This window comes from Protomyctophum bolini, assembly GCF_963924005.1.
Source record: "Protomyctophum bolini genome assembly, chromosome: 11".
Taxonomy (NCBI): Eukaryota; Metazoa; Chordata; class Actinopteri; order Myctophiformes; family Myctophidae; genus Protomyctophum; species Protomyctophum bolini.
This window is the reverse complement of record NC_137872.1, coordinates 31640133-31659410: the sequence shown is the minus strand read 5'-3', so window position 1 is coordinate 31659410 and position 19278 is coordinate 31640133. Positions and strand designations below refer to the sequence as shown.

The window sequence follows — 19278 nt, the reverse complement described above, 5'->3', positions numbered from 1 at the left end:
GTGTGTGTCGAATGATGTGTTGAATGTGTTTTGGGGTTATGTTTTTTTCAAAATGTTTTTAAATAATAATAATTAAAAACAAAATGTGGGGAAACAAAAATAAATAAAAAAGGGACACATAAAAATGTGTCCACCACGACCACCACGAATGGCTCCCGACTCCCGACCCACTGTTTGGGGTGAACTGTGACCTCCACACTACTGCCCTCCTTCCGCACCTGTTAGCCATTAGTAATGTTGCCAGTTCTCTCAGCACGACCCCTCCCCCACCTTCCTCCTCCATGGGCCAAAACACAAGCGGCGGTTCCCCCGGCCTCCGTCCGCTGCGGGACAGAGTTGACACATCGTTCTGCAGCAGCCAGTGTTTGGACCGTGCCGATGACAGACCGGCGTGTCTGTTTGAACCGCAGCAGGGGCATGAATGGAGATGTGCTGCTCTGTTTTATGTGGGCCACGTGGAGCCACGGAGCAGAACACAACACCACGCCGTGGGGATGTGGGTGTAGTCGCTGTACTGTAGGTTTGTCCCAAATTATTACATAATCGCCGGCATTCTTTCTTCTTTTCCCTTTTCCCTTTCAGGCGTCGCCAGCACCACGAATCATCCTCTGCCTCCCTCTTCTCTCACGCCAACTAACTTCCATGTCACTACGTCCATAAATCTTCTCTCTTTGGTCTTCTTCCAACCTCAACATCCTTCTACCGATATACTCATCTCAAGTCTGGCCTCTCTGGCTTTATCTCCAAAACATCTTAACGTGCGGCCCTGTGATGTACTCGTTCCTGATCCCATCCATCCTCGTTACTCCCAGAGAGAACCTGGACATTTTAGTCTCCGCTACCTCCAGCTCTGCTTCCTGTCTTCTCCTCAGTGCGACCGTCTCTATTCTTGCTGACACTTTCCTATTTATTTTTCCAAAATCGTCAAACGTTTCCAATGTTGAAAAATGTCCATACATTTAAAAAAAAATGCAGAAATCTACAAGGGACATGTCTGTTAGTCTAAAAGGCAAACTTGTAATGTTCTAATGTTCAATGTAAAAAACACAATGAAATCGTTAATCGCAAGTTATTTGTGTGACAATGAATGGTCTTGTAATCGTAACAGTCCTTCAGTGTTGTGTACATGGTACACCAGCATTGTTTTTGGCAGCACATTTCTATTTTAGTTTTAGTCGTAGTCTCTTGAAACGTTTTCATTTAGTTTGTCACATTTTAGTCACCTGGAATGTTTTCGTTTGAGTAGTCTAGTTTTAGTCGACTAAATGTCATAAGATTTTTGTCGACAAAATTTACGGTTGATTCAGTCGACTAAAATTTATTTTGGTGGGCCTTGATGACGTCGGAATGGCTGATTTTACACTTGCTGAAAATAGCCGATCTACAAGCTCAACGCACCGCAGCGCGACGCGTTGTGAGCTTGTAGATCTGCCATTTTCAGCATGCAACCAAGTGTAAAATGACTTATACCGGATCTCTAGTCTCTTCCTAACAGTTTTTATTGGTTGACGAAATCGACAGTATATTTAGTCTTAGTTTTAGTCACCATAGCTTAGTTTTCGTCAGTGAAAAAGGGTAGTCGACGAACATTTTTCGTCATAGTTTTAGTCGACGAAAACAACACTGCTGTACATGGTACATGGCACATTGCTTCTACGTTTTCGTGTCAAGAGGCTTTGTGCCGCATGAGAGAATAGTCAATACTTGCGTTATACAACTTTAAATACAAATTGTTCACGATTCTTTGAAATATTTAGAAAATTGTCTTTGTACACAATATAGTAGCATTATAATATATAGCAGCATAGAGCAGGTAGCAACATTGTAGACAGGGCAGTGAACTTCTTAGTCCTAAAGCTCCGTCTCCATACCATGTCCACTACAGTACGTCACATGCATGTTGAAGATAGTGTACAAACTCACTCGGGACAACGCATGAAAGATAAAACTGGCACTTAACGCCTCTCTCTCGCCTTCCTTCCAACTTCTCTAATCTTCACATTATGGCCACAGATCTCTGGATCATCATCATCATGGGCATGGCTAAAGCTGCAATCTCTGCTCTCTCCCCTGTGTCTGCCACAGAGATACACGTATCCACGCTCAAAGATAAGCGGGCAGTCCTGTACACAAAGTATCTCTCACGTCAGAGTCTCTTCCCCCGGCCTTGGTTCTATTCTCACAAGGAAAAATCCTATAGACTATGTTAAGTAAAGCCTTATTCATGTCTGTGTCATGCACTGAAAAATGCAACGCGACGCATTGTGAGCTTGAAGATGGCCTATTGTCGGTACGCAACACAGCGTGCAACCAAGAACAAAATCAGGGAAAGGTGTGAGTCACAAGGTGTGAGACAGAGATAGTCTGACGGACGCAAGAAAGGAAGCAACAGTTGAGAGACTTTGTGGAGAAAACACAGAGAGTGTGAGAGACCGAGGAGGAGCGCTTTGAAACGTAGGAGGCCCCTCTCTTCCCCTTCGTGGCACTCCAGCGAGCGCACGGGGGCAGACGGAGACAGACAGATTAAACACCCCGTTTGAGATTAGAGACTCTCGCTGGGAGATTATGGAGCCCGGAGGCCGAGCAGAGTGCTTATCTGGCCCTGCTGGTTGAGGCCCTGCTAGCTCCTGATCTGCCAAAATGCCCCCCGGCCCTCTCTCTCTCTCTCTCTCTCTCCACCCGGCCCGGAGGCAGAGTGATGCAAGACAAGTCATCTGTGTCTGCTACTTGTATATGGTATGCATGCGCCCTAACCACTCAGCTATCAGGTGCCCCCACTGGAGGGGTTTAAAGGGGATATACTTTGAGAACCACTGACGTAGGGCAGTAACGTATGACAAAAACGTAAAAAGATGATATATATACAGAGATACGAGGTGTCTGCCTGACAAGAGCGATACGCGCCGTCTGTCCGTTAATGCAAAGCACACCCTGGCACCAGGAGTATACGTGGAACTTTTAGTTTGACACACAACTACTATTGTTCACTTGCAACGGTGCGTGTCCATTTAGCCAAGGCACTTCACAGAGACGTCATGACTGTCCATACGGCACCGAGATGAATTCTACTGTACAGTAAACGCTGTGGCACGGCATCAAGTAAATCTGTGGCGGTATGGAGCAACTAAAGCCTCCTGCACAGCGAGCTGAAGAGGACGGGACTGATGATGATAATTGGAAGACTGAGGGAAAACCTGATTCAGTAGTTCATGGGCGCATGCATCCCTGGGTTGCCATTAAATGAATTAAAGTGATGTGATGGGAAGTTCTACTGCAATAAAATAATGAAGTTTTCATGCTGTTTATCAGCATTGTAAAATAAAAACTGTAAAATAAATAAATTCCTTTATTATTTAAACTAGTGAAAAAGCACGGTTATTCTTGGACTTAGATATAAACCTAGATATTTACAGCATGATGGCAATGGGATGGTCACGTCCGCTTCTTGGGTTGTTTTCTTTTTATGGTCAAATGACACATTCTCACACACACACACATAAACACACACACACCCACATCAAGTCATTTCTTGGCTTGCCAAGTAAGTGTTCTCTTCTGTATACCTGAAAATGAGCCGCTTCTTAAAATAGCCCAGGGCATGTTTTAGCAGTTCAACTGCAGCTATTATGGGCCCCGGCACAGTGGAATAACATGAGGTAAGCCAACAGACAAAGACATGGTGGTACACAGAGGAAACTTTGGACTCCCGTGTTGTTTCCATGGTTATAGAGCGGGGTGGGGAGGGGTGGGGGGGGTTCGTTAACTAGGACCGTTGCTCGTGTTTTGTGACCCTTGCAATGGGACAGTTTAGCAGCAGCTGTGCGTGTGAGCGTTTTTTTTTGCGACTATGCAGTGTGTGTGCGTGAGAGAAAGAGAGAGAGAGAGAGAGAAGATCTGGGGCGCACCTCGATGTCTCGGATGAGGAGCTGCGTGGGGGTCTCCACCGGGGCTTTGGTATCGATGACCTTCTGGACGGCGCAGGCCCAGTGCACGGCCTCGTTGAAGTGCTTGGTGTAGAGCCGGTAGCAGTGCTTACGGCCGTACACGGTGATGCTCCAGTAACCTGGGGGAGAGACACACACACACACAACAAATTAGATTGATTAAAGAGCAGTATCATTCAACCCTTTTCATGTGAAGGTCCATTATTTATTCTGCATTTGCGCCCACGGACCACCATTTGGTGACATTCAGAGCCTCTCAGACCCGTTGGATAAGACGTTGTCCATTTGGTGATATTCAGCGCCTCTCAGACCCGTTGGATAAGACGTTGTCCACAGTTCCATGGTGTAATGATGTACCATCCATAGGAGAGATAACAGGCAAACATGTCATCAGAATAACTATTCTTCAAATTCTCTAATCGTGTAGACTTCTTGTAAATTAAGTAATGCAGTAAGAGTGCATTTGGTTTCATTTTATGCTCTCCTAGAGAGTTAAAGATCTATAATGGTTCATTTGGTTACTAACTCTCCATTATTTAAGTTTAACTGGGGACCACCTGGAAACCCCTCCCCCGAACCACTGGTTGAAAACCACTGATATAGAGGCTATGCACGTGACATCATCGTACCCAGATGTTATGCACGTGACATCATCGTACCCAGATGTTATGCACGTGACATCATCGTACCCAGATGTTATGCACGTGACATCATCGTACCCAGATGTTATGCACGTGACATCATCGTACCCAGATGTTATGCACGTGACATCATCGTACCCAGATGTTATGCACGTGACATCATCGTACCTAGATGTTATGCACGTGACATCATCGTACCCAGATGTTATGCACGTGACATTATCGTACCCAGATGTTATGCACGTGACATCATCGTACCCAGATGTTATGCACGTGACATTATCGTACCCAGATGTTATGCGGGAACGCCTGAGTGGAAAAATAAACAAAAAAATAATAGTTTCTGGTCTTGACAGCACACACATCCAAACAGCAAAGTCAGATCTGCTTGTATTAAACAATGTTAAAGTCACCAACATTGTAGCTGTACAGAAAGCTTGAATTTCTATATGCAAGTTTTTGTTTCATAAAAATCCACATGTTATGAGCTACTTTCTGTGAAGAAATACCGTGCAAGTGATAATTTTGTGTCGGAGTTGGAAGCTCTCGTTTTCAATAACGCAACGTCCTGCTGCCTTCTGCATTATGTGCAATTTAGAAACGGGTGATACGCAGGACCATCATTGAGTGATTTCGAACGAGCACTTTCAAACTCCAACGATCCATGCCGCTCAATGTTTTGCCACTCAATTTAGATGAGGGGGGCTCCGGACTTGTCCCGGTGCAAAAGTTATTGCTAATGAGGTTTACAAATAAAACCACTGCGTTTGAATGAGCTTGGGCTAGATTGTGATGTCATCCTGAAAAGCAGATGCCTGAGGAGAGAAAACAAACAAAGTGCACGAAAAGAACCTGCACGTAGACTCGGTTTGGCGGAGAGTGACTCACGACTGTGCGATTTGAAGGTAAACAGGGACCCCTGTCCCAGTGGTATTGGGTCATGACACCCACCATTGTCTGGCATGACTCCCCCTTTCCCCCCCGCCACTTCCTCTCTAAGTTTCACTGGGGGGGGGGGGGGGGGGGGGGGGACAAAGTTCAGCCATGGGGAGGAGCCTCGGACCACGCCATTTGACAGATGAGTTCGGACGCGAGTGTTAGAGCCCCTCGGTGAGTCTACCCTCGGACGACCTGCAATAAAAGTGAGGAAAAGTCACGCTTCCCCCCCCTTGTTGCAGAGGAAGTATTAGACATACCCCCGGCAGCCAGGACAGAGCTGCAGACATACCCCCGGCAGCCAGGACAGAGCTGCAGACATACCCCCGGCAGCCAGGACAGAGCTGCAGACATACCCCCGGCAGCCAGGACAGAGCTGCAGACATACCCCCGGCAGCCAGGACAGAGCTGCAGACATACCCCCAGCAGCCAGGACAGAGCTGCAGACATACCCCCGGCAGCCAGGACAGAGCTGCAGACATACGCCCGGCAGCCAGGACAGAGCTGCAGACATACCCCCGGCAGCCAGGACAGAGCTGCAGACATACCCCCGGCAGCCTGCAGGACACTGAAGACAGAGCTGCAACCCTGACCGTTATTATTATCAGCCTTTCCTGCTACGTGACTTGGCACCAACGCCGTCTTTGTTTAGCTTCTCTTGGTTAAGTTCAAATGCAAAGTGAGGCTGCGTTGTGTGTGTGTGTGTGTGTGTGTGTGTGTGTGTGTGTGTGTGTGTGTGTGTGTGTGTGTGTTTGGGGGTTGATATGCAGCCGCGGTGGTCAAAGCCACCAACCAGATTCCAAATCCATTTAGCACTCTGTCAAAACTGCGCCGCTGAAAAGGCCAGCGAGGTTAAGAATGCAACCCTTTGGAAGGGAACTAATATTCCACGGCAACCCCGAGACATATCGAGAGGAAGTTAAGTACGTTTCACGCCATTTTGTCTGTGACAGATTCCTCTGCGGTTTTTAAAGAGGAACACACGGCCATTCAGTGGTGAAATGGCCCGTGAAAAGCCTGTGACAAAGCACAACTCCTCCTATCCAGGAAAGTCCCCGGGCATATTGAGTTAGTAAGTGCTATGTTTGGGTTTGGGGTTTGTATTTGGGGACATTTTAAACGGTTTGGCTGAAGACGGGGCACGACGTAATCCCTTCCCCCGACAGACAGACAGACAGACAGACAGTCAGACAGTCCCATGTATCAGCCCATACACAACAATGTACTTTAATCATTGTTCTCTGTCTGTCTGTCTGTCTGTCTCTTGTTCCTCTCATCCCCCAGGATGGAAAGGGAGATGGTCACGCTGATTAGTCCAAATTTGAGGTTTCCAGACCAAGCTTAAGCCCACATTCTGGAACCAAACGTAGACTGGCGGGGCTTCCCCAGAACTTAGTCAGAGTTACAGCGCTCACGGGAAGGGAAAGGGGATTTGCTTTGTGGTCGTCGCAAGCCAACAACCTCGCGAAAAAAGAAACCGAGATACTTCCCTGCCTGGGCCGTTTCAAATTGGTCGAACACCCCCCTCCCAACACCGCATGAATACAGGGAAACTAACTTCGGCCTTCCTGGAATCTAAACGGAGATTACGGGCAATGATGATGAGTGGGCGTTTTAATCGATAATGTCAGATCTTTGATGTGTGCGGAAAGTGCAAGGGTCATCACCATGCTGGCTTGCGGTGGACATTTGTCAAAATTCCATTTTTACCACGCCCGTACAAAATGAGTGAACAATAATATTGTGTGTGTGTGTGTGTGTGTGTGTGTGTGTGTGTGTGTGTGTGTGTGTGTGTGTGTCTCTCTCTCACCCGTCTCCTTGTAGGTCTGTTTGTCGGGCCAGATGACGGAGCACAGGTTGGTGAGGACCAGAGTGCCCAGTCTGCGTGCTCCTCTCTCCGCTCCAGAGTGGTAGTCCAGAGAGTCCTGGGTCAGCACGAACCAGTAGCGCCGCTGCTTGATCCAGCTGCCACGCACCTCCCGAAATAGCCATCCTATTAAAGAACAAACACACGCGCGCACGCACGGATCAATCAAATTATCCCAAAAGTGCCATTGTAGCGACTTTCTTGTTAAGTCTCGTTAGGTTGAATCTACCTCAGCAGGACAATGCAATTAAGTAAGTTGTCAATCACAGAAAAGTGCAGTAAGGGTTCGCACCGAGGAGCCACCGTTCTATTTTTCAGGCGTTGCCGCGCGGCAACGCCTGTGCCGCGTCGCTGCGCACCCAGTGTGTGTGATGGGCTTAAGCTAGCAAGGGAAGCATTTAGTACATCACCATACATCAATTGTTCATCATTTACCTTGGCACATGTTTTAACTGGGTAAAACGACCAGTTTTAACCAGTTGAAAAAAACATTCCCTGCACGCATTATCCAAACGCACCCTAAATGAACTTGATGTTACGTTAAATCCTGATGTCACAACAACCCCCTGGAAATTAACCGACATCTAGGAAAGGAGGGATATACAGTAGAAAGGCAACATGTAGCTCAGATAATCTACCAACTAAAGGAGGGATATACAGTAGAAAGGCAACATGTAGCTCAGATAATCTACCAAATAAAGGAGGGATATACAGTAGAAAGGCAACATGTAGCTCAGATAATCTACCAACTACAGTAGTACGTCTGAACTAAGGGGTAATCCCTATTGCATGTAAATTGTCCACAACTTCGGTCGGTGTCAGCACTAGTGGAGTTAATTAGACCGGGCTAAAGATAATCACACAAGACCTTAATTATCTCTATGACATGGCGGGAGAGCGAGTTAAAAATACTGTCGGCTAATGGCACATATATCAAGGCAAAAAAAACATTAAGGCCTGCCCTGCACGCAACCGGCGTAATTACCACTTTAGAGGTTGAGAGAGACGGAGGGGGGGGGGGAGAGAGAGAGAGAGAGAGAGAGAGAGAGAGAGAGAGAGAGAAAGAGAGAGAGGTTGCTAGAAATCATTTTTATTAGCTCTCAGAGGGATAAGAGGGACTGACTTATAGTACAGTATCTCCGTTCCCACAGTACTTCCATATTAGCCCCAGTAAGGCTGCCTCATGGCCTCCCACGGCCATATCAGCCCCAGTAAGGCTGCAGCATGGCCTCCCACGGCCATATTCAGCACCGCTGGTGGAAAACATACGTTTACTGAAGTAAAAGTATCAACACTGCAGTGTAGAAATACTGCTTGTATATACTACAATGTACTTGAGTAAAAGTACCAAAAATATTGTGAGCTTGCAGATCGGCTATTTTCAAATGGTCGAAATGTGTGCAGGGCTGAAGTGGTTAATGTTAATGTTTTCGAATGATAATCTACAAAGTAACTAGTAACTCAAGTTTTCAAATAAATGCCTAAATGGAGTAAAAGTACAATGTAGAAGTAAAATGATTGGAAATTGGAAATACTCTAAAGTAAAGTACAAAGACCTCAAAATTACACAGTACTTGAGTAAATGTACTCAGTTACTTTCCAGCACTGTTCAGCATAGCTCTTGTCGGGGGGGGGGGGGGGAGGGGACTGCAACACCCTCCTTCCTTCAGCTTCAAGTGTTTGCCAGATTGTTCCTAATAAATATTTAATCACACACAAGATAAATAAAGCAATTTGGCAGCACTCCGCCCAGACACTGCCCGGAGGGCAGGAGAGGGGCACGAGGGGAGAGGACAGAGGAAGTGGGGATGATGATGAAGTAAGGCCAACCCCCCCCCCTGGGTCCCCCCCCCCCCCCTGGGTCCCCCCCTAGTCCCGGTGAAAAGGTCATCCTGAGGAGAGGACTGACGGAGGGGGATAGCGGAGGCCAGCTGGATCCAGAGCAGTGGCTCTCAAACGCTTTTGGACTCAGGGAACCCCTGTAAATATATAACCTCCACGGCACCCCTGAATTATACACCACGGTTAAGTCAATCTTACTAAACGCAAATAATCACCCGCCAAGATACAGTATATCAAAAACTTGAGAATATCACTTTCCACTTATAAAGGACAAATTACTTAATACTTCACGATTAACCACTTTAACCCCAGCATCCCTATTCTGGAGGGAGAGAGCCAGGCGGGTACAGGACAGTGTCCTACAGCCTTACTTTTGGTACATTTTTATACCAATACTTTTGTATATTACAGTAGTGATACTTTAACTTTGGGTACTTTTTCTACCATGGGCTACCTATAGCCTATAGCGCCGTGACGCTGCCCGCGCGCCTGCATCACAGCTTCCTGTGTGGTTAGCAAGCTGCGTGCCACCTGTCAGCCGGCGTTCATTTTCCTCAACATCCCTCTCCCTCCTCTCTGCCCCCTCTTTCTTTCTTCCCTTCCTTCCCCCATTCACTTTCATCTCACCATTTCTCTACTGTTTGCCGCCACCCCCCCCCCTCCCCTCCCTCCCCTCCCTCCCCTCCCTCCCCCACAACTCTTTCTTGTTTTCTTTTTTTTGTGCCTCAAAGTGGTTTTCTCAGGCAGCTTCACGTGCGAGGACACACACACACACACACACACACACACACACACACACACACACACACACACACGTTCCTCCCAAATTAAACCGTTAAGACCTGGAACGCACCCGTGTGTCACCTTATAGCGTTTAACCTGCCCTTTAACAATGATTTTTTCTTTTTTTAATAGCAGATCTACGAGGTTTTTGTTTAGTTTTTTCATGAAAATGTGCCGCACGTATTTTAATATATATTCTTCTTTCACAGCGAACGTTTTTAACTAAAATATTTGCTTCTGGTTTGTCCCCTGGAAGAACAACATATTTTCAGATGCAGGGTCGACGGCCAAATACAAGACAATTCTAAACTGGGGGCCCTTGACATGAAAAAAAAAGGTTTGAGCACCACCGATACGTTTTCCAGAAACCCCGTCAGGGATTTAGAATAAATGTTCCATGGAATCTGGTCCCGGGTCTTAATGGATTAAGAACCGGTTGTACACAGTGCAGCACGGTGGACTGGAGCAGGAGGAAGGCTCACCCACTCAGGCTATGGTTTCCTGTTTGAGATAGAACGCTCTCTCTCTATACGATGATATAAGTGGCAGGCTCTGAACCCACCATAAACCCACCCCGATATAGCAGGGAGTGTGGAGGGAGTGCAGGGAGCGTGGAGGTACTCGGCACCACATCAGAGACGCACGCACGCAGCGTAAAATAAAATAAAATAAAATCCCCCCCCCCCCCCCCAACATGAAATGGATAAATAAAACCTATATGAGGCCACAGATTCGGGGCTGTGGGGCTTGTTGACAGACCAGCTGTGCGAGAGGGGGGGGGGGTGGGAGGGGTGAGAGAGAGAGAGAGATGGGGGGGGGGGGGGGCTACCTCGACACCTCCGTCGCTGCTAGAACACAGGATGTCCTGCAGCTGTTCATTTTTTGGGAGCTTCCGAGAGTTGCCAGATTGTGTAGATTGAGTGAGAAATCAGCAGAGGACTCAGGAGGTCTATGTGAAAACGAGCCCCAAAAAGAATCAACTAGTATTAGGCTCTACGTGAGCACGTTAAATCACGACGACGTCGGCCATTTGAAAATAGCAGATCTACAAGTTTCTACAAGTCAAACTTGTAGATCTGCCATTTTCAACAAAATAAAATCTTGGGAGAAAAAAAAAGTGACAAATATTTTTGATAACATTTTAGCAACACAATATCTAAATATTTTTAGATGTAGGGTCTTGGACAAATACATGAACCGGGGGGGGGGGGGGGTCCTTGACATGGAAATGTGTGAGAATCACTGGTTTATACAAACATGCAACAACACAAACAAGACCCCCAAAAAACTAAACGCAACGCACCAAATACCAACATTTACAAGCAACTATACAGACAAAGAAGCCCAAAGTCACCTATAATAATATTAAGCAGACATGGCAACACTGGGAGCTTCATGCAGAGAGATAAGGAAGAGGAGGGAGGAGGAGGGAGGAGGGGGGTCCAGGCAGGGACCCCACTATGCACCCCCTCCCATCTGGATCCCATATCTGTGGCCCACTAATGTCTCCCCTGGGGGCCCACGGCTCACCCTTAATTTGTTTCATTTGTGACCCCTGACCTCAACACCCCCCCCCCCCCATCCTCACCCCTAAAACACAGACTGAGCAAACACTGTCCTCTTCTATATCTTTTACCTCATTTCTACGTCGTTGGCTCTCCGTGAGCGTTGAAGGAGAGAATTAGCCGGTTTCTTACCTATATTCCGTTATTATAATCGAAAGTAGAGCGGAAATGACATAACGACGTCCAGAGCACAGCGCAGCTCTGACCGCGCGCGCTGGGTCTCAGGCGAAAAATCGCTTATTTCGATCGCTCGTAAATTATATATATATAAATAATTATGTCTTTATTTTATTTTCCACACATGTCTTTCATAATGACCAAAGTCGTGTGCACAGTGTTTTGTCCCGAAGGGGCTTCTGTAACAAGGCGAGCAAGCTTAACAACCCATATGCACTGCGCATGCTCTGAGGCGCTGCCGCCCGCTCTCAAATGGGGGTCCGCAGGGCTAATGAGTGTCAATGTCCACGTGAAAGGGTTCTGAGGACCACTGATCTAATTTAGATACGAGACGAGCCGGGCAAATTCAACTACAGTGCATGCATCAATAATGATGTCAATACAATAGCAGAGTCAGCATGTGTTTCTATTACCTCATCATCGATTCATTGCTCGCTCTCTCTCTCTCTCTCTCTCTCTCTCTCTCTCTCTCTCTCTCTCTCTCTCTCTCTCTCTGCCACTGTGGTGGCCTAGTTTACACAACAAGGTGACATTGGTGGCCTTGGTAATCAGTCTGGACTTCGTCCCATAGGCAGCTTGAAAAGTGGGCGTGAGGTTGCCTTGACAGACAGACTCATCATCTAGCCAATCAGCCTAACAGAAAGATGACGTCATCACAGTGCTATAGCGCCTAGCGCTAGTGCTAGTGCTTGAAAGCTACCGCGCTAAAAAAAAGTTTCTATACTCTCTACGTGAGCGAGCTATGTCGGATATATGTCAGAGTCTATATCTGAAAGAACTGCACTTAGGGCTGTTTTTATCGTTTGTGGAAACTTAGACTTTTTGCGTCGAGGTCAGCCACGGTTGTTTTTAAAGTACCGCAGCATGTATGTTACCATATAATACACATGGACCAATCAAGAGGCTGCTTTTCACTGTTGTACAGACAGCAGTTGAAAAACGCAGTCACCGATTGGCCCAGATCAATTTTCGGATTTCTCCAGCTTCGGCATGCTCTCTATGGGCCGAAGTCCAGAGTCCAGACTCACATGCATTCCTTCCTAGGACAGTGTGGACTTCCCAAAAGGCCCAGAACCAGATGATCATCTGGGTGTTTCCACACTGCGGGACCCCGCCGAATATATATTTCCGAGCAAACATTTTTAACTAAAATATTGGCTTCTGGGGGGTCCCTGGAACTACATATTTTGAGATGGGGGTCCGTGGCCCAATAGAAATAATTCTGGGGGTCCTTGACATGAAAAAGGTTGAGCACAACTGACATAGAAACATGGGTTTTTCAGAAAACTATTAGGATTTAGAAGCCTTTTTTTTTTATCGACCTCAGTCCAGAATGGGTTAAGGCTTTAACACCAGTTTGGTGTGGATTTTTCCCAGGCAGTGTGGAAACACCAAGATGATCATCTCCTTCTGGGCGCTTGGGGAAAGTCCATGCTGTCCCAGGAAGGAATGCCCCCCGCCCCATCTCCATGCCCTCACCACCCCCGCCCGGCCGTCCAGACAGTGGAACGGGGACAGAGGGCAGGGGGGGGGATGAGGACGGGGGGACGGGGCAGGGATGAGGACGGGGGGGGGGGGCAACCAGCCAAGGATTGCATGGTAACTGCCCCGTCAGAATTAGCCGATCAGACTGCCGCCATCCCCAAACTGGATGTAACTTATCCAAGCGCTGGCATTTTACTGCCAACAATATAGAATATATTTTTAAATCACACGGTCAGGGATAGCCCGTGAGGTCATTCCACGAAAGCATTACACACACACACACACACGCGCGCGCACGCGCGTGCGATACGTCTGCCAATGCTGGTTAGGGCTGTCATGATTACAAATTTAAGTTGTCACGAAATGCCACAGACGAAAAACAGTCCAAGTCCACACTATTTATCCATAATGTAAGGGGTCAGGACAACGAGGCCTTTTCGTGGAGGGGTCAGAATGAAATTTGGACTTGGACTGTTTTTCGTCTGTGGTACTTATTTATTGCGAACATCGGCACGTTACAATTTGTATTTTTGTTTGCCTTTTAGGCTTCGTAATCACAAATTGCACAGGGCAGACATGACAAATAACTTTATCACTGACACTATAGTCACTTGTACTATTTAATCATTTTTTCTTTCCAAAAGATTTACAAAAAAGCCTGTAGATCTGCCATTTCTGCTATTTTTGAAAAATGTATCGACATGTTTCACCGTGGAAACGATTGACGATTATGCAATAATAACTGCGAATATCTCAAATAATAGAGGGTATGCGCATGCATAAAGTGAGCTGCAAATCGAGTGGCAAAGTGAGTTTAACTTTGTTTAATGCAATCAGATATGACTTGGATGTACAGTATCCAAATGTCAAAGCCAGAAAGTAGTTTTTTGCCACTCAGAATACCGGTAGGCGTTCCCACATAACTTCCGGGTATGATGATGATACCCACATACCCACTATTGCTATTAGGCGATCGATTATGTAATAAGGCCTCAGGCCTATGGTAATTATCCCTCCAATCAAAATCAAAATCACTGCAATGACTGCGATCAACCAATCAAAAACATACAGTACGGCCCAGGCGGTGGCGTAACCGTCAGGGCACCCGACTGGTGATCCAGTCGCAGTGTGCCGCGGGTTCGACTCCCGAGCCCGACACGGCCTTTACTGCATGTCATCCCCCCATCTCAGTCTGTCCCTTCAAAAACCAATAAAAAGGCGTAAGCCGCAAAAAAATATCTTAAAAAAAAAACAAAAAAAAAACATACAGTACAACAGAACTCAATAACGAGCGCAGGCCTCCTCCATGACATCATGATGACATCACATCATTCATGACATCGTGATGACTCACCTTTGACCAGCAGCTCAGCGTCTTCCTCCTGGCCCAGTTTGCTCTTCTCAATGATCAGACTCTTCATCTCGTCAGGAGCTTCTGACACCGTGTGCCTGTGTGTGTGTGTGTGTGTGTGTGTGAGAGAGAAAGAGACAGAATGTAAATAAGCGCCCCAGGCCAGAGGCCAGCGTCCCCCTCAACAATCCCTCCCATATGACAGCAGCCAATTGGCCCGGGGACGTGGTGAGTCCCCCCTCTTATGTTGCCGTGCCAACTCCAGGACAGCCCTCCATCCAACACCAACACCCTGAGAGATATAGATAACTGGAAGAAACTTGAAAGCACTCCATATACTTTGCCGCGCACCAAGAATAGCCAATCTACAAGCTCACGGCGGGCCCCGCTGCGCTGCGTCGTGAGCTTGCATGTCGGCTATTCTCGGTGAGCGACAGACAGACACCGGCACGGGACAAAGTATAAATCCGGCCATGAGAGTGCCATGAATATCTCATCTGTTGCGTGTTCCTACTTTCCCTCCCTAGCAGCACGCAAACACGCACACGCACACGTGCACGCAAACACACACACACACACACACACATATCAGGCCACTGTGGGCAGCTCGTCTCTCTTTTATCACGTTGGCTGGCAGGCCGAACCGCGGCACCGAAAATAAAACGTGACAGGAGCGCCACTCTGACTCCCAGCCAGTCTACTCACACACACCGGTCAGAGGGAGACGGAGAGTTCAAAAGGTCACACACACACACACAGCCTTGGATACTTCAAACCATAAACCAACATCAAAAACATCTGTAAATCCCAGTGGAAAATGCTGCTCTCTCTCTCTCCAGTCCAAAGTCCCTCACTGACTGTCACAACAGCTACAACCAGCACACACACACACACACACACACACACACACACACACACACACACACACACACACACACACACACACACACACACACACACACACACACACACACACACACACACACACACACACACACACACACACACACACACACACACACACACACACACACACACACACACACACGTCATGGAGACGAGGCTCTTCAACATCTGGTCAAGCAAGGCTGTGTGGGACAACCTAAGGAAAGGACATGTTGTTATATCTGGACCACGGCCCATTTACTTCCAGCCCCATTACATTCTGCAGAAGGTTTATCTCCTGCTCATTTATTTATCTAATTACTCGTTTATGTTCTCCATTTCCTGCAGCCTAACGAGCGTCGTGAGGCATCTATGGGGACGACAAGGAGCCTCCTCCTCCCTCCTTCGCTCTGCTCCGAGGAGGAGTACTTCTACTCTGAGGAGGACATTACTTCTACTCTGAGGAGGACATTACTTCTACTCTGAGGAGGACATTACTTCTACACTGAGGAGGAGGACATTACTTCTACTCTGAGGAGGAGGACATTACTTCTACTCTGAGGAGGACATTACTTCTACTCTGAGGAGGAGGACATTACTTCTACTCTGAGGAGGACATTACTTCTACTCTGAGGAGGAGGACATTACTTCTACTCTGAGGAGGACATTACTTCTACTCTGAGGAGGACATTACTTCTACACTGAGGAGGAGGACATTACTTCTACTCTGAGGAGGACATTACTTCTACTCTGAGGAGGAGGACATTACTTCTACTCTGAGGAGGAGGACATTACTTCTACTCTGAGGAGGACATTACTTCTACTCTGAGGAGGAGGACATTACTTCTACTCTGAGGAGGAGGACATTACTTCTACTCTGAGGAGGACATTACTTCTACTCTGAGGAGGACATTACTTCTACACTGAGGAGGACATTACTTCTACTCTGAGGAGGACATTACTTCTACTCTGAGGAGGACATTACTTCTACTCTGAGGAGGACATTACTTCTACTCTGAGGAGGACATTACTTCTACTCTGAGGAGGAGGACATTACTTCTACTCTGAGGAGGACATTACTTCTACTCTGAGGAGGACATTACTTCTACTCTGAGGAGGAGGACATTACTTCTACTCTGAGGAGGAGGACATTACTTCTACTCTGAGGAGGACATTACTTCTACTCTGAGGAGGAGGACATTACTTCTACTCTGAGGAGGAGGACATTACTTCTACTCTGAGGAGGACATTACTTCTACTCTGAGGAGGAGGACATTACTTCTACTCTGAGGAGGAGGACATTACTTCTACTCTGAGGAGGACATTACTTCTACTCTGAGGAGGACATTACTTCTACTCGATACAAGTAAAAGTATAGGAATTAAAAATGCAAATTACAAAAGTATTGTAAATGTACTTGATGAAGTACCAAAAGTAGTACTCACTATGCAGAATCAAATCTTTTGAAAATAGTGGATCTACATTGTGTCCCGATGCGACAAATTGTGAGCTTGTAGATCGGCTCAATTCACATGGGCAAAATGTATATAGGGCTGAAGTGGTTATTGGTTTATGTATGTTTTTCGCTTTGTCATAATAATCAAAATCTAGAAAGTAACTAGTAACTAAAGCTGTCAAATAAATGTAGTGGAGTAAAAGTTCAATATTTGGATCCGAGATCCAGATATTGTATTTTAAAATACAAATACCTCAAAATTGTACTTAAGCACACAGTACTTGAGTATACAAGTACTTTACAAGTTACTTCCCAGCAGTGGATATTTGACCTATAGTTAGAGAGCGCTGTCTGTCTTCCACTGGGCTGATTCATGCAGCGTATTGATCGGATAATTCGGGAGCGAGCTCCTCCTTTACGGAAGGCAGAAACAATCAATGCGTCCTAATATAGCACTGATATCTGCTCTGACTCGGCTTACAGACGCGCTGCCCAAAGTAGAACCATTTCCTCTTCTTCTTCCTCCTCCATGCTCCTTCTGCTCTGACCTTATCTCATCTGCACTGTTCTTCCATCCAGTTGACCCTTGTGATATCGGAGAGGAGAGGAGAGGAGAGGAGAGGAGAGGAGAGGAGAGGAGAGGAGAGGAGAGGAGAGGAGAGGAGAGGAGAGGAGAGGAGAGAGGCTGACTCTATGCCTGAATGAACATAATGTGATAAATGCCGGTAAATGGTGCATTTATCTAGCGCTTAAGCGCTTTACATAGATTGTTCATTACATTCACACACACATTCATACACAGATGGCGGAGGAAACCATGCAAGGCACCAACCTGCACATCGGGAGCAATTAGGGGTTCAGACTCAGAGTAATTGTTCAAGGACACTTCGACACTAAACTCCGGGGGAGCCCGGGATCGAACTGCATGGGAAGTTGGGAACGCCCGGCCACTATACCCCTGAGCCACAGCACCATAACACTCCACTACTGCACACAACACACTGTGTGCAGTAGAGTGGCTCACCTGGCTGGTAGAACGCATTACCATTAAGGCTCAGGCCTTGCACGGCAGCCGACCCGGGTTTCAAATCCGACCCGAGAGCCTCGGGAAGGAACAAACCTCTCCTAACATGTCGTGACTCTCTCCACTTCCATCCCCTTCACCTTCAACATGGCAGCACACCATGTGAAAACGGCTTGTAGATCAGCCATTATCGCCAAAGAATGTTCGCGCCCCCCCCCCCCCCCCCCCCCAGAATAGGGAGGGAGGCTGGGATTCATGTGGTGAAGCGAACGCTCACCCGCCGCAGACTAGTGAAACTCTATACAGCAGCAGAGCCCGTCTCAGTGTACGGTACGAGTACGACTGGTACGAGGCATGGTCGTAAACCCGGCCAGGGTGAGAAAGGGAGGGAGAACGAGAGAGAGAGAGAGAGAGGGAGGTCAGGGACCCGTCCCGTCACATTATACTCTGACTGGCTGTATAACTAAGCCTGCCCGCCCGCCTCGGCAGCCAGTCTGACAGAACAGAACCCCCCCCCCACCAGCCGTCCGTGCATTCAAGCGTCCCATTTAAAAGGCATTAAAATAAACCGAGAAATGTGAGGACGTCTCTTATGTGAGGTTGTTAATAACCCCCATGCTTACTTAACCTCGACATGCAAAGCTGACAGACAGAGCTGGCCTATATGGAGCCTTCGAGAGTAGTCCAAACCGGTCGGTCCCAGAACGGGATCCCGTCTATAGGAAACGGCAGCCACAACTGAAGAGTACAGCCTTGTGCACACAGTGGGAGCGTCAAGGGTCTTGATATTCAATGCCTAGGATCTTTTTTTTGTTGCTATTGTCTACATTTGGGCCAGCATCCAAACTTCAGAGGCCAAATTTACGAACCCGTTGTGAGACTCTCCCAGAGTTAGCTTTGGCCTTGTTCAATGGCATAAATACAATGCTGTGTCCGTGACTTGAACTAGTGGCAGCCTCATAAAACTGGTGGTACGTTTCATTTTCATAGTCTATTGAGTATAGGCTATGTGGTGTGCAAGTCCGGGCAGTCTGACTTAGAGGAATATTATTTCTCAGAGTTTAAAAATCCTCCTCTTGGCTCTGCTGCTGCGCAAGCGGGATTTCTAAGAAAGGCTGGCATGCAGCCATACCGCCAGAACAAACAGGATTTTCACCTCTGAGAATGGTCTGGGTCCCTGCCTGGGCCTTGTACCTGAAATACCTTCAAAGTAACTAGTAAGTACATTTACTATATTATTGTACTGTACTTAAGTACAATTTTGAGTTATTTGGTCTGTATTTGAGTATTTCCAACACTTTTACGCCTACTCCATTACGTCT

At 47.1% G+C, this 19278-nt stretch overlaps 1 protein-coding gene across 4 annotated transcripts in view; it reads right to left on the bottom strand.

The window, feature by feature from the left end:
• Positions 1–19278, bottom strand: part of plekhh3 (pleckstrin homology, MyTH4 and FERM domain containing H3) — a 54921-nt gene that overhangs the window by 18477 nt on the left and 17166 nt on the right. For all 4 annotated transcript variants that reach the window (XM_080776366.1, XM_080776367.1, XM_080776368.1 and 1 more), the window contains exons 3-5: positions 14595–14689; positions 7332–7514; positions 3906–4063 (exon numbers count right to left, since the gene is read on the bottom strand). In XM_080776366.1, coding sequence (XP_080632492.1) covers positions 3906–4063; positions 7332–7514; positions 14595–14689 — 436 coding nt within the window. The remainder of the gene's footprint in view (positions 1–3905; positions 4064–7331; positions 7515–14594; positions 14690–19278) is intronic.